Source organism: Amphiprion ocellaris, chromosome 4, assembly GCF_022539595.1.
Source record: "Amphiprion ocellaris isolate individual 3 ecotype Okinawa chromosome 4, ASM2253959v1, whole genome shotgun sequence".
Classification (NCBI taxonomy): domain Eukaryota; kingdom Metazoa; phylum Chordata; class Actinopteri; family Pomacentridae; genus Amphiprion; species Amphiprion ocellaris.
The window spans coordinates 1,950,213-1,977,910 of NC_072769.1; the positions used below are offsets into that span (position 1 = coordinate 1,950,213).

At 39.8% G+C, this 27,698-nt stretch overlaps 1 protein-coding gene across 7 annotated transcripts; it reads right to left on the reverse strand.

Moving 5' to 3' along the window:
* Positions 1–27,698, reverse strand: prom1b (prominin 1 b). Of its 7 annotated transcripts, XM_055009996.1 has the most exons (30): positions 26,961–27,698; positions 17,567–17,628; positions 17,186–17,212; positions 16,871–17,076; positions 15,289–15,409; positions 15,140–15,203; positions 14,960–15,049; positions 14,442–14,465; positions 13,202–13,419; positions 12,885–12,959; positions 12,724–12,787; positions 12,597–12,605; positions 12,302–12,461; positions 11,544–11,696; positions 10,288–10,411; positions 9,965–10,068; positions 9,746–9,830; positions 9,505–9,651; positions 9,324–9,395; positions 7,561–7,653; positions 7,301–7,318; positions 7,073–7,126; positions 6,880–6,960; positions 6,278–6,346; positions 5,816–5,905; positions 4,488–4,603; positions 3,908–3,973; positions 3,564–3,655; positions 2,116–2,150; positions 1–2,016 (listed from the first exon to the last, which is right to left on the reverse strand). In XM_055009996.1, the coding sequence occupies exons 1-28, from the start codon at positions 27,229–27,231 to the stop codon at positions 3,586–3,588; spliced, it is 2,733 nt and encodes a 910-aa protein (XP_054865971.1). In that variant the 5' UTR covers positions 27,232–27,698; the 3' UTR covers positions 1–2,016; positions 2,116–2,150; positions 3,564–3,585. The 7 variants fall into 7 exon arrangements, with proteins under 7 accessions (XP_054865971.1, XP_054865974.1, XP_054865972.1 ...); XM_055009999.1 differs by lacking the exon at positions 14,442–14,465 and having other exon boundaries at positions 26,961–27,696; XM_055009997.1 differs by lacking the exon at positions 7,301–7,318 and having other exon boundaries at positions 26,961–27,696.

A 27,698-nucleotide genomic window follows, 5' to 3' on the forward strand; every position in this document is an offset into this window, starting at 1 on the left:
TTATTAGACTTAAGTTTTTATTCACAGATTTGCGCCCTTCACCACAAACTCTTTTTGTGTGTTCCTCAGACCTCTGACATCACCGAGGCTTCTGGGAGCTGTATTTCTCAAACCTTTGACAACACAAGCAACTAGGCCCTCACTAATGGTCTGACGAGAAATGCGTAAGAGGCAGTATTTTGTGTGTTAGCTGTCTTTAAACCTTGTTAGGGAAAGGTGTGTGTAGCGTATGCATGTGCTTTGAATAGCTTGTAACATTTTGCTTCAAGGACCAGGACAAACTAAGAATTCTTCGTGTCTCAAGGACGTGAACACAGAAACAAACTAAGCTGCCAGATTAGTCACTTAGTGTTTAAAGGTCCAATGTGTCACATTTACATGGATCTAATGGTGGAAATTAATTATAATATTCATACTTTTGTTGTGTTTTTGTCCTTTTTATCGATAGAAGGTTCAGGTTTTCTTCCATGTTGCTCCACTTGAGAATGGACAAATAAAACACTGGCTCTAGAGAGGACATTTCACATTTTTCAGCGCCACTGTTGGGTCTCCTAAAAGCTCGGAAGGTGGAGGTTAGAGGTATTCAGCTGGTTGGAATCTGCAGCCTCACTGCCTGATACCACTAAATCCTTTACACTGGACCTTTAAAGGGATAGTTTGGCATTTTGGAAAATCCTTTTTTTTTTTTTTTTTTTAGCTTTCTCGCTAAGTTAGCTGGGATGATCGATAACTCTCTTGTGTGTATCATACAATAAAAAAGTCTAGAGATGGTTAGCTTAGCTTAGCACAAAGACTGGAGATGGTGGAAGAAGCTCACCCGTTCAAAGGTAATAAAATGTATTTAAAGCCTTTTTCTTTTATTTTAATTGGTACAAAAACAAACCCTGTAAAATCACGTTGGATTGTATGAGAACAATTTTGGTCAGCCGGTCCACCACTTTGGTCTAGACAAATATCTCAACTGTTTGACAGTTTGCCTGGGCATTAGGTAAAGACATTTATGAGTATGAATCCTATTAACTTTTCTCATCCTCTTACTTTTCCCTCAAGAGCACCAGGAGGTTGTTATTTTTGGCGGACTGCAATGAAATTTTCTGCAGATAAACACGTTACCCAGTGGATTTAAAAAAAGAAAAGCTTTGGTGATCACTTGATTTTTCACACCACAATCATCAAGTCACAGTTGTAATTAGTTAAAAGTAGTTTAGTTTGTGACCAAATACTTTGATTAGTGCTAATTAGAATTAAATTAGTAAATAAATTTACTAAACAAGGCAGGTAAACATTGTAACACAGTAAACATTACACCAGCAAAATAGCAACTGGTTGATATTACCATAGTGAGCTTTACAGTACCTCCAACTAACTGCTGACTCTTAGTCCTGCTTGATTTTGCTTTTAGTTTCATCTTTTTGCTAAGCTAAATGAACCAGCTGCTTGTATTTGACATACAGATTTGACAGTGGTATCTTCTCATCCTATTCTCAGCAAGAAAGCAATTAGCGTGTTGTCCAAAATGTCAAACTATTCCTTAAAAATGTTCCTGGGGAACTTATTGAAATCAAAATGATGCAAGCTGTATTACAAGTATTCACAGAGACAAAAAAAGAGATATGGGCTACTACTACAAGATATAAAACAAAGATTAACAAAAATATATAAAACTTTCAAAAGTTTTGAAAGTGTAAAAAATGTATACTTGTGTCACCGTGTTAGAACTGACAGCGTTGAGGACAAATTCACTGGCTACAGGTAAACTAACTATGCAAGAAGAATGTTCTGTCCGTTGATTGTGTACAGCATGAAACACTAGAGGGACTAATGTGACCAGAAGCTGGTGTGAGCAAGGGAACACTTTATAGGTTGACGATTGACTGCCATCAGAGTTTCTTATCAAATGACCTGAAAGAATACCGAGCGGTGGGTCAGCCTCTCCGCACAGTTCCTGATTGTTGTTCTTCTTCCCTTTTGTCCTTGGAAATGCTACACAATCTAAACAAGACAAGTCCAATGATCCTGGAAAAGAGAGAAACCACATTAGAAATAAACTTGAGACTGTTTTTTTCTTCATCATTGAGAGTAAGTGAGGAAAGAAGTGGACAGGTGAGCACTTACCACAAAGTAGAGATCAGTTCCAGTTCTCCTGTCCACTGTGAAGAAAAAAGAAAACAAAGTCAAGTTTGGGTTTATTGAGCATTTCAAACATACTGTACATGCACACAACAAAAAACCTTTAAGATGTTTAACTCTAGTCTAATGTCTTTACTTTAAACCATCAGTGTGAATCACAGACATCATGGTTTTGTCAGCAAAGACAACTCAACCAATTTCCACACTATAACATAACCTTGCCACGTGGTTTGGAACCTTCAAGCCCATAAATGCGGAAACTGTTGAAAGGCTTAACTGAGCAAATAACAACTAAATTAGCTGAAAGTCCCACCAGCTGCAGATTTACAGATCAAGAGGGAGGTTGCAGGTCTAAAAAATATTTACCGCAAAGTCAAAATGTACTACAAGACTACAAATATTATTTATTGTTCAGCTCAGATTTAATTCTTGCCTCTGAGCCTTCACTGGAATGCAGCATGATTTATGTATTTCTGAACACTTGCTTGTAATTACTCCGCCAAGGAACGCAGTGGACCTATGTGATGATCAGCATACGACTAACAGATCTGGATGAAATTTTTATGGAAGGTCAGAAATGACACAAGGACCCAGTGATTAGATTTTGGCAGTGATGCGTTTTATAGTCTGGATCCACAGATTTGTTAAAGATTTCTGTATCATTGCAAGATAGCGTCACGGCGTCACTGTAACTATGACAAGTGAACACTACGTCAGCTGCCTGCTGATGATCACGATTGCGATCCTACTGCAAATCCACCGAATTATCGGGACTTATCCATCGGAAATGATACACAGAACAATTGATTAAATTGTGGGGGTGTTTCCGATTTCCATCAATTCCCGCCGTCCACTACATATTTAGGTCATGCAATTCGGTATCTGTACATAACATACACATGCACAACACACACCTATGTTCAGTGTAAGGTCAGTGAATGAACAGCCTTGGCGGAGTACTGCGCTCTCTGAGTGCTTTTCTTGTTTGATGTAGTAGTTACCAACGTTTCTGGCTGGAAACTCATAAAAATATAAGAAATGACCTCAATGAATTATATAGGTTCATTACTTGTGAGCATTTTCTATGCTTCTAAGATTGTTTTCTGTCCTACTAACCTCTTGCAACCCCTTGCAGAACAATTCATATTCATACGCCAGATTTTTTTATGCAGCACAAATGTGAAGCAAATGTGAAGTAAATTCACAACAGTGTCTTCTGAAAGCCGAACAGATCCAAGAAGAGTCGGATGAACTTGTCTTGTGTTTGAGTTTTTAAAGAGACAACTGTGATGGATGAGGGATGAAGAAGAAGAAAAGAAGAAATAATGGCGAGAATCGAAGAACTACGAAGTATGAGTCGAGTTGATTGTTTTTAGATGGTTGTAGTTAGTTAGTAGTACAGTTAGTGGATAGTTATCACTGATCATCAATACCTTGTCGGTGGATTCCTGTGGGTCACCAAATGGAGTAGCTCGGGGGAGCAGAGGCCCGAGGAAACCGAGTCAAAGTGTCATTATAGGGAGAGCTAAATGCACACACACACACACACACACCCACACACACACACACACACACACACACACACACACACACACACACACACACACACACACACACACACACACACACACACACACACGGGGAATTCTTTATCGCATTTATGGAAAAATTTCATGTACCAAACTTCAACCTGTCTGCTGTGTCTGAAAGCTACAGACAAAAACACCCCTCCACCAATTAACACTGCCGCATGCAACCAAGTCGATTTAGATGGTACCTGATCACAGCGAGGTTTCCATGGATATCACACACCTGTTCACCTTGATTACCTGTATTAACCATACTGCAACACAAGAGCGAGGGAGGACAGATGAGAGAGAGAATGGGAGGACTCCTCTGAAAGTGACAAGGACGGACTGATCTGCTGAGAGGAAATGAAAGTGGAAAGTGAGGAGCGACGGGGAGTCCATGCAAAGAAGCGAGAGACTATGCTCGCGATTTCAGATGACAAAAAAACCAGAGAGCACGGTGTGAAGCGATCCAAAGTTGAAGTATCCTGTACCAGAAAGAGAGCGGGTACATGGAAGAAGGTGACGAGGTGCATGAATAACTGACATGCATCAAAGTGCAACAAGCCAAGGGTAGGAACAGCTGGAGACACAACGGAAATAACACCAGGAGAAAATATGAGGAGAATTGGTGTCCATGAAGAGGAATAACGACAGAGAGAAGGACAGAAAATGCATAATTATTTCTGCTTTGATCTACATCAGAAAAGATTAAAGAAACAGGAAGCAAAATGAAAAGTTTCTGATTATGGTTATTTGTCTAAAAATTATGTGCGTGTTTGGACTCACTCTTCAAAGACGTCCTCTGTGTCCATTCTTCTGTAGTACTTGGCCAGTTTGACAGAGAAGATGATGCTGGGGATCAGAAGGATGCAGCAGCCACCGAGACCAAACCAGAACGTGTTCTGAAAACAAATACCAGCAACATTTCATCATTCCAGCCACTTCAACACGAAACTCAAAAACAGTCAATTATAATATACCAATACTTGTTTCAGCTTCTCAAACACAATGCTAGAAGAAGTTTTAGATCTTGTATGCAAGTGAGAACAACAATATCAAAATGTATTTAAAGCAAAATCAATATTACTCATGCAGCAGAATAAACCAATCTCATTATTATAATACATTATACTGTTGGGTTTCTGTGACTGATGCTTTTCTGTAATCAGTTTTTCAATAATGTAAATGTTTGTGGACCTAATTTTGACATCTGAATACTGTGTTGAAAAATTTAAGCTACCACAGCATGATCATTTATGAACTAAAAGCTTCATATTAGTCTCAGAAATGCACTGAAACAGAGTTTTAAAAAGTTAGAGTACAAAGCTTTAATAGGTGCAGTACTTGTGTTAATGTACACTGTCAGTTTCCATCACTGCTCAAATGAAGTCTTTTTTTAAATGTGATTACCAGTGAATTTTTTTTTTCAGATTGTTGGCCAAACCAAAAAAATACAAAAAAGTTCAATTGATCTCTGGAAATCAGAATATTTCACAAAATTTTGACATTTTAAAGACTAAAACCACTAACAGATAGATGAACTGATAACAAGATACATGCACGTGGATGCAAAAGAAATGCACACAGCATTATGGCAAAGGGGGACAGAACATATAAATAACAACACGTGGCACACCTCCATGTACAGTAGCTGCAGGCAGTGCTGAAGCATTCATACCACGTATTAAATCTCTGTTTATGTTGCCCACAGTCTGTGTCTTGTTTGAGATCAAATTAAACTCTCACAAACTCACGCGCATGATATATAGCGGATATGTAAATATAAAACTTTACAACTCCTCGGGGTCCAGAGTGAAAACAGTGAAGAATCTATGTGCATGTAACTCCCTGTCTTGGCTCAAAACAGACTCTGTCCCATCTCCGTGTGTCTGAGCGACCTGAGAACATACTGTTCTTGTACATGTGGCCCACTGCCTCCAGTCTTCGCTGCTCCCAAAACCCAGAGCTCCCTTGAACTGTCAAAGAGCCGTTTATTTTCAGTTAAAATCCAGATACATGAAGGGTGCATGTACTGCACACACAGCTGTGGAATGAATCAGCATGCTTCAGCGACCTGCCAGGTAGTCACACACACACACACAGTGATTCCTTACCACTGAGTCAATTATGAAGCTGCATGCTACTATCTCCATGCTGTCCACAATGTTACTGATGGGTTTACACTGCGCAACCTCTGCAGTTAGCTGTAGAGAAAACACACACACATATGCACAATGTATATGAGAATGTTGTCAAATATGAAAACCAGAAGTTGCTGAGTATCTGTGCACACTTCATCTCCAGCTGGCTGATCTCCTCAATGTTCCCCATACTGACTTTAATTCAAACCAACTGTTAAAAGAGTCTGTTTACAATAAGGAAATCTCTAAAGCTCCCGTCATTTACTGAAACCTACATAACTGGTTTTAACTTCAGCTGAATTAAGCTCAATTACCGAATCAGCCCGTTGGAGTGGGCAGAGTAACTATATAGCAAATCCAAAGTACGGTTTGAACTTTTCCTGTTTTCACGTGGTCTCAACTGACCTTCAAAAAGAGAAAGAGAAGAATACTCACTGAGTTTTTAACCCATTCTGTGTACTGTCTGAAGTATCCCACCAAGCTCTGGACATAGCCTTTCGTTTCCTACAAACCAACACAGACAAAAAAGTTAGGAAGTGTGACTGAAGAATGATTATAGTTAAGGCTCCAGGGTTGCAAGATTGTCCTCTCATTGAATAATCCCTTATAGGATTTTATTTAAAATGCAATTTGCTTCAAGCCCCCCCAAAAAATGCATGAATGAAATCAAACCGCCATTATAAGGCCCTTTGTGATCTGTTAATTACGCATGGATTGCAGTGCAAAAAGTTGCTTATAATGTGCTTATTAATGTCTTTATAATAATCCAGTAAGTTAGCAAGAAATATTACGAAGTAAATTTCATCTTTTGTTTAGTCTGAAGCAACAAATAGGGCAAATAGCACAGAGCAAACACTACATGGCACATTTCATCTCACTAGATGAGATAAACCTTCACCTTTTTCGCAAAGCACATTTGCACGTTGAACAAAAATTAGAAACACAGCTGACCCTGGTTCCTTAAATAAAACTCCACATTATCAGGTCACATGTGCACAGTTACATAAAGCCTAAATAGCACTATGTTTGTCTTGTACCTGCTTCACCACATGTGAGGCATTGTGGGTGATGAGGTACTCGGCTGCATCAATGGCGCTCAGGATATTAGTGACCTTGACCTGAGAGACAGAAAAAAATGTACTTTAATTGGAGTCAGTTAAGCAGATAACTGTTCAAAACGTGGCTATTTCTAATCTATTAATGTAGTTCTTGTGAGTGTGTTTTGCTCACTGGCAGGTCGTTGGACGTCCTCTGCAGTTTTTTGATGCTCTGGCTCAGTGTGCTCTGTAAAGCAAAAACGCAGATAAATAAACCAAATAAGACATGTCTAAATGTCTGTTTACTCATTTACAGATACTCGATTACATAACTTCACTGCTGTCACGACACGAACCACGTCGCTACGGCAAACACACACATAAAACACCGTCACAGTGGCGTGAATCAACAGCGGCTTACCCGCGCTCTGACATATTTCTGTCACCATTTTGTGAAAAGAAGGAAAAAAAAGGGAGCATTGCAAGGTTATGTCTTTAATTTATCACAATGGATTTAAATGCTTTTAAAGTTTTATTGTAACTTGAGTTCTTAAAGCGGTACGTTCATGTATTGCAGAAGAAAGGTGTAACTGGAGGTGGGAGAGAACCTGTATGTACTTTCTTGCAGCTGTGTTTGAAGTATGACTGGCGTTAGTGCCGTGTGTTTCGTGCTATGATTACCATTGCTTGCTCCATGGGCACCACCTGCTCCCTGTGAATGAGTCTGATACTGCTGGCGTGTCCTCTCAGTGCGTTCTCCAAAGCACCACGAGGCTGCAAACAAACAGAGTGGACAATACGTGACTTTGCTGCAGTTGCCGTTAAGGATGCTGTGATAACTTCATGTGGAATCAATGTTAAATCCCTGACTTATTGTTCTTTTCCGCCTTACGGCTACATACGCACACTGATCCCACTGTACCAAGTGCCATGTGCCTTTAAATGGTACAGATCCTACACCATGCATGTGTCGTAAATGTGTGTGTGTGCTCAGGGTGAATGGGTGGCTTGTTCAGGCTGGCGAGGCTGATCAGTGAGCGTGAAGTAAAAGGCTTTTCTTGAGGGGCTGTCCAACTGTAAATCGTGCTTATTGGTTTTATAAGTTTATACGCCATTCCTTCAGTCTTCAACACATCTGTCAGTATAATGTGGATTATAATTATGAAGATAAGGGAGCTACAGACTGATTTTCTGGTTGATAAGAAATGTGTTGCCCTTTACCAAATCCTGCAAAGTGCAATCAAAATGTGAAGAAGATTAACTTTAGATCTGTGATGGGCATCGTATCTGTTTTTTCAGTTGCCTTTTTCAGATAATTCTCACTTGGATGGTTCAAAATGTCACTTATACCAACTCACAATGATTGATCTGAAAAGTTTTAGTCAATTTTTTAAAGGATTTTCTAGACTATCTTTTCTAGACGTACATGTATCTATATCTAGGAAGATTGCTGACACCAGAGAATGAGATGGCCAAGGAAATGGACCAAAGAACAACAGCAGGCTGGAGAAGGTTTGGACAGTATAGCAGCTTTCTTAAAGATTAGAAAATGCCAATGTGCTTGAAGAGGAAAATTATGAACAATCTCATACTGCCAGCAATGACATACGGAGCAGAGACGTGGTCGCTTACAAAACTTCAGAAAGACAAACGGGCCGTGGCCCAAAGAAGCAAGGAGAGATCAATGCTGAACACCACCCGGAAAGATAAGATCAGGAACGAAGTAATAAGAGCAAGGACACAAGTGAAGGACATCATCAAAATGGTGCAGAACATGAAAGGCCAGTGGGCAGGACATGTTGCCAGAATGGACAACAACAGATGGGCCAAGAAAACAACGGAATGGAGACCAAGAGAGGGGAGCAGAAAGAAAGGAAGGCCCAAGCGGAGGTGGAGAGGTGACATCGAAGAGAAGGCCGGCAACGCATGGACACATGTGGCACGAGATCGCCAAGTGTGGAAGCAGCTGTGGAGGCCACCCGCCAACAGTGGTGTGACAGGCTGTAATAGATAGATAGATGCTTCTTTCTTTCTACAGTTATTTTGCTATTCTCTTTTCCTTATTCCTAGAGTGACACCAACAGCTGAAACCAAATTCCTTGATTGTTGTGTTTGTACTTGGCCATTAAAGCCAATTCAAGATTCAAGAACTTTATTGTCATATACACAGGAGAAACAGTGGTTACCCTGAGTAATGAGATTCTTATTTTATGAGTCCCCTTCACACAACTGAAATAACAAATAAAATAAGATAAAAAAAAAGAAATTTAAAAAAAATTTAAAATAGATAAAAAATAGTCAAAAATAAATTCTATGTGCAAATGCTGGCATCTTTTGGTTCTGATATGTGAAATAACATGACTATTGATTGATTTTTTAATTGATTTTCTGAACAATAATTACACTCACGCTGTAGGCGTTGCAACAGTAATGACAGGACTCACCAGCTGGTCGGCCTGAGCTTCCAGGTCAGTAGCAAAGGACAGCAGATCCACCAGAGTGACTCCTTTATTTACCTAAAACAAGGACATAATTCTTTTAGGTTAGAGGTTTTTTGGTATTTAGTGTATGTATTTAAGTTTTCAATACATAAGATAAATAGTTAACCACAGACACACACATTACCTCAGTAAGATAAGCATCATAGTCGATTTGTCCAATTCCAGAGTTGGCGAAGTTGATGAGGTTGTCTCTGCCGGCCTGCTCCAGCAGTGTGACGTTCTGCAGATCCACCTGCACACCTTCAAACACTTTGGCCAGATCCCTGTTGTACTGTTGTCAAACATGAATAAACTCACAAGTTACCCGGTTGCCATTCATCTTACTCAATCAGAGCACAACATTTCACTATTAAAGCGACGCTTACCACAGTTCTGTTGAGGAAGGAGTTGATGTTGAACATGGTCTCCAGCTGCAGAGCATGATACAGACCGTTGTTCTCGTAGCATTCCCTATGAAACACAGACAGATCACAAACTCAACCTCCACCAAGAGAGTTGATTATTTTCTTACAAATACAAAACAAATACAAAGCAATGAGTTTGGTAGCATTTGAATACCAAGAAGCAGAAAAGTGCCGTGTTACCTGTACATGCTGCCCAAAGTCAAGTCAATATTTGGATTCTGAAACAGCATCCCAGGGAGGAAGTTTTTCTTTTCAGGATGCACGAGGAATGGTGTGTCTATGATCTGCATGCATACGCACACACACACACGCACGCACGCACGCACGCACACGCACGCACGCACACACGCACACACACACACACACACACAGACGTACTAGTTTATTCATCCACACTGTTGTCCATCATCCAACACTACGTTGCTCATTTAAAACTTTCCAAGATAAACTCAGTGAGGCAGGAAGGACATGATTCAGAAAAGAGGAGAGTTTGTATTCAGTACCTTGAACAGCTGCCGGTTAGCCAGAGGTTCACATATCATCTTCTCTATGTTGCCACCGGCAACAAACAGGGAGGTAACGATGGCCATCAGCACCCAGGCAAAGATAAAGGAGAAGCCCACCCCACTGAAAGAGCAAGAAACAGAGAGAAGTTGAGTTTCTGGTTTGCTGTCTTTTTCTGTCTATCGCTACGTGCTGCTTCATGTTATTATCGTTTAAATTGCTCTCTTCTAGTCGCAGGTGTAGCCTCTACAGGTGCAGCACCAACAGACTTAAAAACTCATTTGTCCCTGCTACCATTGTCCGTTTAACTTAGACTTAGATGACTTTATTAATCCCTGGAAGGAAATTAAGTTGTCACAGCAGAATAGAGGGGTAAACAACACAACAACACCAAGGAAGAGAAGGTGAAATAAAATACCATATAACAAAATAACATTAAACAAGACAAAAATATAGAAAATATCAACAGCATGTACAAGAATGATACAGAAATGTGCAAATGAACAGAATGTGCAAATGACACATTAAACAGCACCATCTGATTTTTATTTTAATTCAGTCATTTTTTATCATCAGACACTTTTGTCTATGACTGATTCTATTATCTTAATCCATTTGTTTTTGTTTTTCTTCTGCCTTGTTCCATTTTGTTATCATATCTTTGGTCTATTGTGTGGTTTTAGACTAGTGATTACCTTTTTGTCATCATCAGTTTTGAATTGTCTCATTAACCTATTATCAAGCTTCACTTTTTGAGTGAAGTGCTAGTAAACTAAAAAAAAGCCTGATTAAAATATTTTTTACCTGCATAAGGTATATATGTAGATCCAGCTGTGCATTAGCTTTATACTGATTTCTTTATCTCATGTGCGCATAATGAAAACATATTTTCTCTTTCACATCAGAAGGTTGGACTACTGAGAATCTAGATGCACTTAACTGATCATGAAACGATATTTACTAAATTTATTAATTATCTATTTCACATAAACAGTGTTAAATAATACTGTTACCGGAATTTTTTTTTACTGATTTCTTTCTTTTCTGAAACTACAATCCCTGAATTAAAGACATATTTAGTTATATATACGTTTTTCTTTTACCTTTACTAAGAGAATTTTGCTAACTCATCTATTTTTGCCATATGTGAACACCGTTCTCTATGCAGTTTATCTCATAGCATTTAATCTGTTTTTTTATATTATACGTCTATTATCCCTTCAGGTTAGGATGGAGTGTTGTCATGTCAACCTACGCCATCAGCAGGTTTCCTCCGGTGTTCGATAGGCAGCCGCGGGTTGTCGGCGTCGCCTGCTTGTCGTAGCCGCAGGTGCCACACAGCAGGCCGAGGACGTTGAAGGCCAGGACCAGGACGACCATGCAGAGCACCGCCACGCAGCCGATCCACCTGCACACAGAACACAGCAAGTTTACCCTAATTTATAATCACAACTGCCACAGCTTGACACACTGTCAGAAAACAAATGTAGTTATAGCTGATCACAACGGCCACACTTTAAGTTGAAGTGAAAAGCTACCTGTAATAGTAAAAGAAGTGATGTGATAATGTCAAAAAACAAAGATGACAGCACATTTTTTTCAGTCTTTCTAACAGGGCATTCCTAGTGTCGTTTGCTGACATGAAAAGTGCCACAAATAGTAAAGAAATGAATAATAAAACATAAACCTAGGAGTTCAAGATTTGGCTCTTTTTCACCTTTTCACAGATGGCAAATCACAACGTGAAGTAGATGTAAATTCTGGAATGTAAAGAAACAGTCAGACACTCCAATCTTGTTTGTGTGAAAGCTGTGGTTAAACTGGGTTTCTAAAGCTACCCTACAATCTAATAAGCACCTGTGGTGGAGTATACCGGTCTCTAAATCCCAACCATCAGCCTCAGCCTAAAGCGTTCATACAGATGCAGCTAATTCTTGTTTCTAAACATTATCAGATGAGTCCCCATCCATATATTTTACCATAATACTATGAATACTATACATGCAGACAAACCTGTAGAAATCCATCTGGTCAATCTGTGGGTAAAAGGACTCAATGGCCTTTTGCCTTTCATTGAGGAAAGTGGTGAAATTGGCCAGAGAGGCTTCCACTGGGAACATCTTGGAGAAGCTGGTGATCTCTGTGCCGATCTTATCCAGCATGCCTTTTACTCCTACAAACAGACAGAATTTTAAATAGGAAAGATACACAAATGAAGGCATGCTTTCTATTAACTGGAAGGGTGGAGGTAACAAAAATGAGCAAAAAAGATGAGAAGATCTAACAGAGGGGAAATGACGGGACTTACGAGGCAAAGCTGTGGTTTCATCATCCACAGGTATTCATGCAAAGGAGAAAGAACATGAAAGATTCTAGTCAGACTCGTTCTAATATTGCTTACAAAGACACAGAGACATAAACACACATTTATGTACCTGAGACAATGTTTTTAGTTTGCTCTTTAACCAGTTTTGGTGTGTCATTGAAGGATGCGTAACCCTGGAGGTGAACAGAAAAAGAAAAAAAAAGAGTCAAGTGAAGATGGAGGATGAAACAGAAAGTCATAGATGATAATAAACTTCAGACAAACACTAACCTTTTGCACAATGTTGCTGAGATCTGTTCTCAAGATGGTATTAATGTTGACCAAAGCGTGGCTGACATCTGGGAGCTGACAAGTGGGGGGTGGGAAGTAGGGTGGGGGGGTAGGGTGGGGGTGGAGGTGGAGGTGGAGGGGTGGGAGGTAGGGTGGGAGGTAGGGTGGGGGTGGAGGTGGAGGTGGGGGTGGAGGGGTGGGAGGTAGGGTGGGAGGTAGGGTGGGGATAAAATAGTAAGGCTTTATTTTCAGGCTTTGATTCTAATTTGTCGTGCCACTTGGCTGTGTTTGTCGGACAATGCAGAGTTTGTTATTACCTTGGAGTAGTCGGCGTTGACTCCCAGCTGGGACAGTGTGGAGCGGATGGTGTTGCATGTAGGAGACACAGCTCCATTGGTGCAGGCTGGGTCGGACAGTGTGTTGGATAGGGAGGCACGCTCACCTGTAACACTGGCCTGAAGCTTCCCCATCCCATCCTGAAGAACCTCCAAGGAGGTGTTGACGGTCTCCAAGGCCTCCTTGGTTTCCCTCATGGCTAGAAACAACAAAAAATGGCATTTTTTTTATTTTGACAATTTCTCGAGAAAATAGAGTGTCGTTTTACACTGTCAAATTATTGAGCCATATATAGTGCTGTGAAAAAGTATTTGGCCCCCTGACATGTTCTATTTTTGCACATTTATCATGCTTAAATGTTCCAGATCATCAAACTAATTGTGCTAATTTAGATTTAATACATATACATTCACACACAATGCTGTTTTTAAATGAAGATTGTTAGAAAACCTGCATCACCCCTGTGAAAAAGTAATTTCCCCCCTAAACCTAATCCTAAACCTAATAACTGGTTGGTTCCTTAGCAGCAACAACTTCAGTTAAATGTTTGTTCCAGCTTGTGATCAGTCTTTTACATCACCGTGGAGAAATTCTGGTCAACTCTTCTCTGCAGAATAGTTTCAATTCAGCCACATTAGATGGTTTTCGAGCCTGAACTGTCCTTTTTAAGGTCTTGACAATGAATCTCAACTGGATTGAAGTCTGGACTTTGACTTTGTCACTTCAAAACCTTCATTTTGTTCTTTTTGAGCCACTCAGAGGTGGACTTGTTTGTGTGCTTTGGGGCACTGTCATGCTGCATAACACATTTGCGCTTGAGCCTTAAGTTGGTAGATTGGTAGCTAAGGGGGAAATTACTTTTTCACATAGGGCAAGATGGGACTGGACAGCATTGTACTTCAATATATTAAATCAGCATTTAAAAACTGCATTTTGTGTTTTCTTGGGTTATCTTTGTCTTGCATTAAAATTTGATGATCTAAAACAGTTCTATGTGACAAACATGCAAAAAATAGAAGATATCTGTAGGGGGGCAAATACTTTTTCACAGCACTGAATATTTTATGCAAAAAAAAAAAACAAACATCACACTGACCACAGATCCACAACCCACAGGGGAAAACCACAACAAAAAACTGTCAGAATGGGCATTTGTTTCTAACACTCCCACGAACACAAAGTCACAAGCACTGCACCACTGATTCCAGATCAGCTGTTTACCTTTGATGGCACTCTCAACTTTTGCTTTAGATAGAAAGAAAATATGAGGGAATCGCAGAGGAAAAAAGAAAATAAAAACGGTGAAGATTTTCCCTTAAAAGACATATCAGGATTTTGCATAGATAGATAAACCCTGAAAGAGAGGAACCTGCATGTAAGGGACAATCATTAGCGGCAAGAGTAACAACAATTCACACAATCCCTAATCAGTTTCAGTACAGCATGAACAAAGAGAGTTCGAAAGTGTACTGTATTTTATGCACCATTTAGGGTTAAGTGTATTATTTTGTCTTCAAAACAGAACAATTGAGTCCTATTTCAAGGTGTATGAGTATTTGTGACTAACACCAAGCTTAAACAGTGCACTATTTTCTAACAAAAATGGTTAATTCAACAGGATCTATCCTTGAATTGTGCGTGAGTTAGTGTTGTTTTCCCTCATATTGCTATGTTAAACTGTTTCCCAGCTGCGTAAGCTGAAAACGAAGATACTAAAAGAGGCAGAGAGAATGAGATACCTCCTGCCATTCGCAGGGCAGTGTCCAGTGAGGGAACCACCTCTTTCTCCAGCTGACTGTGTATCCTGCCGCCCAGCAAAGGTCCAATGTCTGTCAGGAAAAATCAGGCGGTTTTATAATGACAGCACTGTTATGTAAAGTGAGAGACATTTAGGCAAACACTGTATGTAAACAGCTTACTGTCAAGATCTGAGAGGACTTTGTTCTTGGCTGTGGTGTACTGTGCTGTCAGGTATTCAACTTGCTGCAGGAGGACACAGACAGTATTATTAGACATTGTTTTTTTGTGTGTGTCTTTTACATGTGTATGCGTGTGTGTGTGAGCATACCGCAGGCGTGTTGTTAGCAAATGTCTTCAGGTCTCTCATGTTGGTATTAATGAGCCGCCGGGTGCTCCTGATCTGGGTGCTGACATTGTGATTTGCAGCGTAGGCGATGAGAACTCCCAGACTGGAACACACACAGTCAGGATGAGGAAAGACACCAGATGTTGTGACAAAGTTTACCAGCAGGGGGCAGCAAGGTTACATACGATGGACTTCTGATGCACACTTTCGAATTTCATTCACTGAAGATTCACCTGGGACTAACAAACAAGATGCTCACTACATTCAGTGATGTGACACTAAATCAGAAAACCTTGTGTACCAAAGGAAGATAAAAAATTATGACAAGAACCATACTGTTGACATCTAAGACATAGAAAGTACCTGACAAATTCCCAAGCTTAACATTGTAAGCCCTTAAGCAAAGCCCTGACTTAATGCTAAAATCTACTCTTGAGAGATAAACAAAGCAAATAGAGGAGAATAATCAGTTTTGTAATAGACTGTAACAGAATCGAAATGACAAAATCTGATCAGATAATATCTCAGCATCTCCAAATGGCCACAAAGTGCTTCATGTGCATGCGAGCACGCATGTTAGTGATGTGAAAGGACTCATTCAGACAGAGAGGCCTCTCACAGTCAGCCAAGTGATATCAGTAACACCTAACTGTCCTGCACAGTCGGGATCGTATTTCTGCGTACCTGTCTCCTCCACACGGCAGGTAGTCTATATGCACTCGCCATGTGTCTGAATATCAGCAGATGCTGTTAAAGGGGAACTTGTCAACTGATTTTACGCAAAAACGTCTGTTTGCATGTTGTGGGAAGGATTATTGTGTCTGTGAAATAGTTTTATTGTGGCTGCAACGACAGTAACTCATGAAATAATGTGTTGATCTGATCTTATAGAGCTTGATATCAATAATTCAACATTATAGTGACATTTACTGATACTTTACTGATAATTTTCTGTGTTAATTGCCTTTAATGCAGATAATACAGAGATGACAGATCCAGGGCTGGATTCTAACCCTGGAGTGTTTCGTGTTCGACATATTAATCCCTTGTGAGAAAGATGGTGGAGAGACAAATTCTGGGCTCCTCATGCAGGTTCTTGGTTCAAATCCAGCTGAAGATCCCTTTAGTTTCAGTTCTTGTTTATTCTTGTTCATTCTATGTAATTTTAGGTGGCTAATTTGCACATTCCTCCACACTGGAAATACTTCTGTTACCATTTGTCACTGCTTCTTATTTATCTTGTTACACTTACTGTTTTTAACTCTGTCAGGCAACACTTAATCCAAATGTTACTGTTTCACTGCACTAACACACCAAGTCATATTCCTCGTATGTGAAAAACCATTTGGCAATAAAACATTCTGATTAAAGCTCAGACGCAACACCTAAAAGTCAATCTAAAAACGCATCTATGTCAAGGTAGTTTTTCAATTATTCAGTATATCCAAAAGCTCAGCTAATGACATCTATTATTTCTTAATTTCTCTCATTATAATTAAAAAGCATTCTCAAAGTAAAGGTAGCCAGGCTGGTAATGATAAAGTCTGGAAAGAAGAGGACTCACATGATGAAGACAGAGATGGCGATGAGTGAGGCAGTAAAGAAACCTCGGTGGCAGTCAGCGTTTTTCCTTTGTCTCTGGTGCATCTCACCTCCGCAGTTTTCACAGCATCGACACACACAGAAACACGTTGCTATGATGGGAACAAGGACCACAAACGCGATACCGAGGGTCGCACATACGATGAATCCGGCCTCATAGTGGATCCACTACAGGAGAAGAACGTTCATCCAGTCATAAGTCTATTCTTTGTGCTTCATTTAGTCAATTTTTGCAGCATCGCAGTGTGCAGTGTCAGTGAATTTATGAGGAGTTTACCTGTAGCAACAGTACGACGTTTTCTGGCTGTAATCCCAAAAGAGGAAAAAAACAAAAAAACAAAGCAAAAAATAAGGTCAGTGTGACAGCCAAGGGATTAAGAGGGAAGGATAATTACTGCTCATGAGTGTCTTGCATGACAAAACATCATTACATTGTGTTTCTTAACATCATGTGTCCTCATGTGCCAAAGTGATTTAATACAATAAAATCTCATACAATGACACACGCTAAAATGGAATTTCTAGCACACTTTAAAAATTTGCAGACACAATCTTTTATCTTGTTTGGAGTTACAAACTCAGTTTTAACTATTAAAAACATGTTAATTCACCATTATAGCACTACAACACTGCATTCCTCACTTAAAATCACACATACCTTCCTCCATTCCTCTATTTTGATTCCCCCCATGTTTTGCTGAATGACTTTGACAATGAGGTCTGGGAAAAAAAGAACATATTCATATGTGTTTAGATACATATACACACACGTGTTCAAATCTGCAGATACTACGCAGCAGAATATTAATCAGTTGTGTAACAGCGATTTACAGGCAGATCAGTTGGACGTAAGCGATGACAAGTGACGCTGGAGTGGGAAAAATCCATTTATCTGCTCACAAAGCAGACAACACAGATTATGTGGAATGATTTTTTCATTTCCTTGGACAGTATTGTGGCTGTATTTCCTCATGCATCTAACAGCTGTGTGTTTTCTGCGAGCTGCCTGAACTGTGTAGTTTGCCAATGAGGACTTCGGTTCTGTCCAGCTGTCTGTGTGTTTGCTGTATGTAGGTCAGCCAACACTAAGCCTACCTGCACTGTGACTCACCCTGGCTGTTACTCAGCAGGTAAACACTGATTCCTACACACTTCAAGGGATACTTGCATGCCACATATGCATACCCACACACATTAAATGTATGTATATTTGGCCGTATTTACAGTACGTATAGAAACATACCACTTATATAGAGTTGCAGGTGAAATAAGCAACACGTCGATGCTTTCCAACATATTCCAACACTGCACAAATCTACCTAATATGAATATTTAGCACTGTTTTATCATGTGTTTGTTATTCGTTTGTCTGATCGCTCATATCAAATCAAAAGGAATATTAAGGTGTGGACACACAAAAAACCATGTTTTTCTATAAAGAATACAAAATTGTCACTCAGCAAATCTCACATTGGTACGGTAGCTGCCAATGCACATGACAAGCAGATGGAGGCTAATTTAGATTATAAATGCTTACACAGCTGTCACACACAAACATACACACATGCAATGTCTGCTTCAGCCTTCTGCTTGCACACCTGCTGACCCTCGAATGAGGTGAGGAAGCAGACAAAGCTTAGACGTGCAGCGATTATCTTTGTTTGTAATCTGTTTTTTTAATGCTCGGATAAATTAGGCAAATAAACATAGTATTACTGACTATACTTAGTATCCCAAACATTTGCATCTTTCTCAACCCACATTTCCTATAGGTCTACAGCTAGCAGCTATTAAAATTAATCAAGTGATTTAACTATAGAAGTCAAAAAATAGTGAAATATTCCCATTGAAATTTCATTGTAGCTTCTGTAAATTTAAAGAGGAATTAGCTTGCAATAATACGTGACAGAGAAAAGCAGCAAATCTTCATACTTAAGAAGCTGAAATCAGAGAATTTTTCACATTATTGGTTGATTGATTAACAAATTAGATAACTGATTAACTGATTAATCATTATAGGTCTTATATCTTGTAAACTCTATATTGAGACATTGAGTATTAACTTGTAAAACATAGCTTTCGTATACGTTGAATGTTTTTTGTTAGTGTTGTATTTAAGTTTGTTGAACGTTCAGTTGAAACCAAACTGCCTTTTAAATCATGTGAGGATTTCAGGTCGCATTTTTAGCCTCATTAAGCCCCTCTGGTGAGTAAAAGTTACAGGAACTGTGATTGGGGGTATCTTTGGTGACCATATGGTTAATCCTCTCAACACCATCTTCATCTTGTGGTAGGAGAAGACTGCATGACTTATCTTAAATTTTTACATGTGTATGAAAATGCTAATAAATTCATCTTGTCTGGAGAAGATCTGAGAGTGTCACACAGGGTGACGTTATCTATCCCCGTTAACTCTGCAGATGTAGCACATGAGCACATCTGAGTTGTATCAAGGCCACCTGTTGTTGCTCAGCTACTTAGTTAGCATTAGCCATTGAGGGCAGCTAAGCTTAGACAGCTTAGTTTAGTGACCCAGTATAAGAGGTAACTACTGCAAATGAAAGGAAAAGAGGGGATAACCAACCTCCAGAGTTAGACCTGAACAGCTGAACAGACGCCCCTGCCCTACGTGAACTCATGCATCTACAGCAGTGGCTGAGGATGGCAGGCAATTTTTAGCTACTGATGCAAGTTTTGCGCTTAAAAAAAGATGCCTTTTTCTTGGTTTCAATGTCAGTCAAGAAGAGCCACTTTTAGTAAACAAACCTTTTCAGTATCTGTGTATTTGCTGAGTATTTTATACAGTTTAAAAGCCTTTAAAGAATCATGACCTATTAACGTTTTACTTCAGTTAAAACAAGGATGGACAGCGGAACAAACACAAACAGGCCCATACAAGCTACTGCATGACACAAAATGTCAACAACAAACAGTGAAACGCTGCTGCTCGTGAGCCGATGTGATATATATAAGTAGAACCTACAACCCTCTTACGGTAAGGTGTGAATATAGACTGGCTCAATCCTCTACACTGAGCTGCCCTGAGATTACTGGGAGGTGAGGAAAGAGCCTTACGCAACCCAACACCCATCATTGCTGCTTTTCACATGGAATACCTCTCAACATACGAATCATAAAAACAAAAAGTCTTCTTATATATGGAAAAATAAATTACGCACAAACCCACAAACATGTGTAATCTGCAGCAAAACAGTTGAAAATGCTAAATCTCATTGTTAAAATGCTTCTTTTTGACCAGAGGGATTTTTAATTTAACCATACCTCTGATTTCGAGGTTATTCAAACTTGAATAAAAGGTGACGACTACTTGAGAGTCGAAATGACCAGAGTTCAAGCACATGTTGGCATTGATTGTGGAGCTCACCCTAACACTCCAGCACAAACATGTTTGGGGGAATCAGATGACGACACTGGAGCTAATGGTGGCTCATTAAGCTACTATACTTAAAATGAAGCCACATTTTCGACACCATGTTCGTGTTTATCACGATTTCAACCAAAGAATGGCTTTCTTCTTGCTCTGTTTCCATTTGAGATGTTTTTAGAGACTTAAACAACCTACAAAAGTGGACAAAGTCCCAACAATATTTTTTCTTTGTTCCCATCCAGTTTGTTATTTTGTTATCACCCAGAAGTACAATGAGACTCCTCAATCCTGACTCCATTATAGGAACAGCTACTTTAAAGTTACAGTGAGATGTTATGAAGACATTGTCTTCACTGAAAGGTATTTTTACTTAAGTATAATGCTGGGTTGACAAATTGAGGGTATGTTTCTGAAATGTAAAAGTTCTGAGGTCACATACATTTACTGCAACGCTGATGGACATCATGTTGTAGAGTACGCAGTGCAAAACGTGGTAGTATTGCGACATAAGCACAGTTATGCAGCACTTACCTAAAATACTGCTAACCGTACGGTATATTTTACTCTGTGTTATACAACGCCGTAAGTGCAGTATTTCATGGAGGCAAGAGCTAAAGAAAGTTGCAGAGCCCACTGTGAGCTCGAGCAAAACTACTAAGAGGATTATGTCTTTTTACTCTTTTGCACTGGACACTTATATTTAAGGAATACTTGGAGACAAGACACAATCGTTTTTACTGAGTACCGTTTCATAAGTCAGTCGGCTCCTCGGTTATTCTATAAAGCATCAATAAAGTATCAGAAAACAATGTGAAAAATGGCCAGTGTAGTGTAATTTCCTAAAGCAGATATATGTTAACAGCTTGTTGATGACCCAAAGATAATTTAGTCTACCATTATAAATCTAAGAACACATAATAATCACAGAGGCTGGGAATTATTGTCATTTGTACTTAGAACTGTGCTACAGTTAATCGAATAATAATCAGTTATCAGGATGACTTCCCTTCAATTTTGATTTGGCAAAAACACAGCGAAAAGTGTGAGTTGCCATCTCAAGCGAAGAACACTGAAAGGTCCTTGCTTGTAAAAAGTTATTTTTATTAATACGCATAAATAGGAGTACAAAAATAGCACCAGATGAACCAGTCTAAGATAAAGGTGTGATGAAGTTACATAGAAATCATGACCCTCTCTTAAATATTCTATCCAACTTCCACTGGTTTCTCTCAGATGTGATCCAATTTGAGACATTACCTGATAAACAACCTGTCAGCTGACAGCCACAGTAATTAAGGGAATCAGACAAACGGCAGGACTATGACCCACTTTCGGCATGTGCGCACCAGTGCATGCATTTGCACACTCAAGTCCGTGTGTGACTACGCCATCTGTAGCAGCGGTAGGCAGGACCGTGTTAGCATTAGCCCTGTGGATGCTAATCCTCTAATCCATCCTGTGTGTATCAGGGGGATAAGACACTGCATCCTCCCTCAGTGAAAGAGCCCAAAATGCTTGTTCACCGTAAAAGCAACCTTCATGCAGATTTGTAGGACGTGATGAGCGAGTCACAAAGAGTGTGAGGTGACAACCGTCCTAACAGCAGCTCTCAAGCAAACACTTCTGCTGAAAACTGAAAGAAATTAAGTACATCTAAAAGTAACAGGGATTTGTAGTGATTTTGACATACATGGCAATATTTGTGTCACATTATTACTCCGTCAAGGAATGTGGCGGAGATATGTGACGATCGGCATATGTTTGTTTGTTTGTTCGTCTGTTTGTCTGTCTGTTAGCAACATTACTCAAGAATGGAATGACGGATTTGGATGAAATTTTTAGGGAAGGTCAGAAATGACACAAGGACCACCTGATTAGATTTTGGCAGTGATGCAGCTTATAGTCTGGATCCACAGATTTGTTAAAGATTTCTGTATCATTGTGAGATAGCGGCACAGCGTCACTGTAACCATGACAACAAGTGAATGCTACGTAGTTGCCTGCTGACGATCACATCATTGCAATTCTACTACAAATGGACCGCTGCAGACTTATTGGGACTTATCTGTCCGAAATGATACAAGGAACAATTGATTAAACTGTAGGGGTGTTTCCAAGTTCCATCCATTCCCGCCGCCCACATATTTAGGACACGTAATTCGGTATCTGTACATAACGTACACATGCATGACACACGCCTGTGCTCACCGCAAGGTAATTTTTTTATTAAAGATTTTATCCGTCGGAAATCATACGACTGAGAAGCCTTGGCGGAGTACTGCGCTCTCTAAGTGCTTTTCGCGTTGTTTTAGCAGAGCCATTCTCAGCTCAAATACTGCTGACTTTTTAGTAACTTTCTGTACAATACTACACCTGTACAATATTTTTGCACTACGTACAATAAACTTTTCTTTTTGCACTATATTCTCACTTTAGCTGTTGTTCTCACTTTGGCTATTGTCGTTTTGCACTACTTTGTATATATATTATTTTCTAGATGTGTAAATATCTGTATATATTTTTAATTTTTTTCTATAATTATTTTATTATTCTCTTTTCCTTATTCCTAGAGTGACACCAACAGCCAAAATTAAATTCCTTGTATGTTGCATACGTACTTGGCCATTAAAGCTGATTCTGATTATTAAATCATTCACTTATATTGATCAGCCTTAGGGATTCTACATGACCTGACACAGCCTAAGTAATCACCCATCTTTCCTCAGTCTCCTCAGCGTTGGTTGGTTTTCTACTTAGCACAACCTAAACTCTGACAGCCTAAACCCAAATGTGCCACCTCTGCAACAACTAACAATGACCTCACCCAAGCTCAAGCCCAAGCATGGACATCAGCACCGCAGGAAAATCTCTTTGATGGTGCAACAGAATTCCAGTATCAATGTAATATCCTGGACGACTAAGTCATTATCCATCTATGCTAAGTCTCACTTTGACATAACTTCAGTTAAAAAAAAACAAAAAAACAAGTCTTGCACAGGAAATAAAAGACCCTTGTATAACTTTGAATTCCCACTTGATGAGCAAAGTGTGATTGTAGATGCTGCAGTGTTCAGACTTCATACTTGTTCAGTAACCTTATTGTACAGTTGAACAGAGATGCCAGTTATAGTGATGAAGCAACATTTTCCTCTTGTTTGAATTACTGAATTACTAGTTTTAAAAAATGTCTCCTATTATATAAACATTTTGTCGGCACAAGTCAGTATTTTTGTCAAATCGTAAAAAGAGTATAAACTTTCTAGAAGAAACTACTAAAAAAATATCATACTTTCATGAATTTCATTTCAGCCAACAAGAGTATTTTTTATGCACTACTTTTGTAATATTCTTCTATGTGCTGTATGTACCTGTGGTCATATAAGATGTGTTTTTATGTGTCTGTCTCTCCACTGTGTGTGGTGCTGACTGCCGTATTGTCGTTTTTAGTTTTAATTGAGATATACTTGTAACTTTCATTTTTACATTTTCATTTTTTGTGTTTTTTGCCCAACACAAGTATGTGAAACAGCATCAAGATATGATTATTGGTCCATAACTCAAATGCATAACTTGTCTGTTACTTAAATTAAATGCTGCTAATTTTGACATTCTTCAGAATGTAAAGATCCTAGCAAGGTAATTTTTTCTTTAGAATACACCAGTCTTACCAGGGAGTAGGTTAATATCATAAAACCACGTTGATACTTTGGTTTGAAGATATGTTTGAAAACAAGCAGTTGTCTCATAAAACCAAGATTTTGAATGAAATGTTTGTCTATTAATAATAATTAAAGTGCTTGTGTTCCATACAATGACAGAGAAAGATCACAAAATAGGACACTGATAAGTGAGTAAAGCATTATTGCTTATCACTTATCATCTTACATTACTATCAAAGCTATCACGATTAACAGGTGTACGGCACTTTTGTTTCACTAAGTAAATAGATCACTGATTTGACTATTTCCAACCTTTGGAGTCACACAAACATATTCTTAGCTTCATGGAAATAATGGGTTAATTTTACAGATTGTAAGGGAAATTATCCTATAGGTAACTTGCAGGGCAATTTGTGTCTACAATCTGATAACTAATTCATTGATTACTTCACTTGACTCTATTGCCGCCACCTGAAAATGGGCCCTTTCACCTGTCGCTGGCTCAGACGACCTGGAGCTTCAGGTGGCCAGAATAACCTGCAAATGCCTTAAGTATCATTATTAATAACACACATCACGTAAAGTATTACTTTCAAGTGTTTACATTGCATATATTGTAATATTTTATACATTTAATCTTTAATTATTTTTCAATGGCGAGCACATGCACCGAAATTTCATTCAAATGTGCACCAACTACTGTATATTATGAATGACAATAAAGTGGCTATTCTACTCTATTCTACTCTATTCTATTCTATTCTATTCTATTCTATTCTATTCTATTCTATTCTATAAGTAGCTAATAGTTAGTTGTTATAAACAGTGGAATAACTGTCTGACTGGAGCACACTGCTTGATTCACAGCCTTTTATGGTCAAACAGAATCATGTTTCCATATTACTGTGTCTCCATCAGATTGTAATAACTGACTTTGAGGTGTGTGCTTGACATGTGTGATCAACATGCATGATTTCTGCGTACATATGGCGTACGTTGATGGGAGGGAGTGGTGAGGTGTCTCTACCTGTGCGTGCTGGTGACAGGGAATCATACTGGAAGGTCCCTGGCACTAGCAGCATATGGTCCAGTGGATTAAGGTATTACACAGTGATGCAGGTGACTGAGAAAGCCTCCTCTAATCGCTGATCTGCTAATTGATTAGCCAGCCAGCGGCTCTAACCCTGGACACCAAAATGGCAGCAACTTAAAACCTTCAATCCTATTGCATCGTGTCATCCTCCAACGTGACCACTCATAGTTTTACATACAACACACAAACAAACCGCCTTAAATGGGCCGGAGCACTCCATACCAATCACTAGGTTACTGGACTAGACTGTGGAGACCAAACAGCAACATTCACTATGATTGATTATGTGACAGATCTGATCACTATTAATCACCTCAGTGCTACAGCATGGGTCCACAGAAGATCACTTATGAACTATGACAGCTATTGATCCCAATAATCTGCTCATAAGTTTGGTTTATGGGCTCAGCAAGCACACGCCATCACTGCATGTGATCCCTCCACACTGGTGCTCTTTTGACTTGTAGTATTTTAAAAAAGGGTATTTTTTAGAATATTAGAAAGCAAATATATGACAGATTTACCACTCAATGATGCAGCAGCACTGTGCAAATAACTCCTGCCGCAGTGGTCTCTTTGAGGTTCTGAGTGTTTTTTGGACTTTGCTGTTTAGTTTGTGATGTACAACTGGAACAACCCATTCTGTTAGGCTAAATAGTCAGCCAGGCCAGAGGTTTGTGAGGTTTGTGAACCCTCAAAGCAAAGTCTACTTGTGATCTCTCGACACAAGTCATGTGAGCAGATTAAATTCTAAAGAGCTCATTTTTCCTGCACAGATTGTTTCATTTGAAGAATTTTTAAAGACCTGTAGATGTAAAAACATCCTGTAATTCAGAGTTAAGAAACAAAAATTTTAAAAAAGTAAGAAAATAAGTGTTTTTGTTTAACATACAAATGATTTTTGCCTTTGTGATCGCTTCATATCGCTTCCCATTGTTGTAATTGAGCTGTCTAATAATGTCATTACCTCTGATTAGCTTAACTACAGGTTGTGTACTATTGAATTCTAGCTTTAGACGTACAACTGATGGCTTAACCAGCTACTGACAGACTTAAAGCATAAGATATTGAAAACTGACATGGATGTCATGATTATACCGTGACATGGACCTCATCACAATCCCCATACTTTAATACGAACCGTACACCTTTCCATTCATACCCTTTATTTCTATACTTTTGTAACATAAAATGCTGTAACTGTGATGTACTTTTAAGAATTTTGTATTGCTTCTAACTCATGCCCACATTTGCGCATCCGTTTATTCCACACATATACATATAATGTAGTTATATTTCATCATTTAATTCAGTATGCATATATATTATGTACTGTATGAACAATGAGTACAGTTATTTTACCGTGTATACTGAGCGTCTGTAGCGCAAAACCTTTATTATGATCAACAAAGTTTCCTTAATCTTACCACTGTGGTATTTGCGACTCTTCGTCGGTCACAATTTGGGTAAAATAGAAGCCAAAAAGACAGTATAGAGTCAACTGCAGTGGTAATTTATCACTAAATTGGATGCAACACTTGTCAGCTGCATGTGCATATGTATGCAGGTGCAAATATAAAAATCCTTCATCCCCTCAGCAATAATGACCATCTTGAACAGTCACAATTAGACAATACACACACCTGTTCTTATCAATGCTGTTATTGTTTTGAATGTGTTTTTATGCAAGTTCTACCTGCTGCCTTTTAGCCACGTCTAAAGAATTTCTGTCACCATTGGGATGGACAATAAAGTTTATCTAATATAATCTAAATGGTAAATTAAGAGGTATTTTAGTGTTGTGTTTACCTGTATCTATACATGAGTCCTGGTAGGGAAAGTCCTGGGAATAAGAGCAGAGGATGGACAGGGGAGAGCAGACAAGGTGAGGGGGTGGCGGTAATGATCTCACCTTTGGGGAAGGAGTTCGGTTGTACCACGTAGAGAAACGCGTGGACCATATGGAAGAGGATTCCTATGCTCCCCGGTTCGTAGTAAGCGTGGGTGTCGTAAACCGCCGCGGGTACGAACCCAAAATCCAGCGGCTCCACTGGCGGAGGAGAGCGCTGCCTGCGGGAGTCCGCCCGGACTCCAGCCGGCGCCTGGTCCCTCTCATCCGCCTGCTGCTCGCCGCTTGTGGCCCCCCAGCAGAGCAGCAGGACAAGCCACCGCGTCCACAACATGGCTCAGAAAAGTCCAAAAACAAAAGCAGAACAAAGTAGAAAAGAAAACCAGCTAGCAGCCCCGGTGGTGGCTGCCACAGTCCAGCGGGGGACGGAGGGGGAGACGGCGGAATACACCTGTCCGTCACTGGGCGGTTTATCCCAGCAGCTCTCTGGTCAACCGTCCGACGGAGAAACTTCACGGTATCCGGAGGCAGCGGCCGTTAGCTGCTGGTGTCTCGGTGCGGACTCATCGCCGACATCTTCCCGGAGCTCTTTGTCGACTCAGCGGACCAACGGCCAGGGTGCGCTCGCTCTCCCGGTGTACCCCCCCCGCGCTCACCGAACACTAATCTCGCGTGCACGCCGAGAGCTCACCCGGGCGCATCTGTGGGCGCGCGACACTGCACCGACCAACCACCTGTCGCCCCCACAGGTGAGCCTGGTTTACCCGGTTTAACTCAGCTGGCACGAACAGGTGGCACGAA

What these genes read in the sequence shown, in the direction of transcription:
- prom1b (XM_055009996.1), bottom strand. Translation starts at nt 27,231, where the DNA reads ATGTTGTGGACGCGGTGGCTTGTCCTGCTGCTCTGCTGGGGGGCCACA. An exon ending in AGTCCTCTCAGATCTTGACA is followed by an intron (nt 15,050 to 15,139) that starts GTAAGCTGTTTA and finishes TTTTCCTGACAG; the next exon opens with ACATTGGACCTTTGCTGGGC. An exon ending in GGACGTCCAACGACCTGCCA is followed by an intron (nt 6,961 to 7,072) that starts GTGAGCAAAACA and finishes TCTGTCTCTCAG; the next exon opens with GTCAAGGTCACTAATATCCT.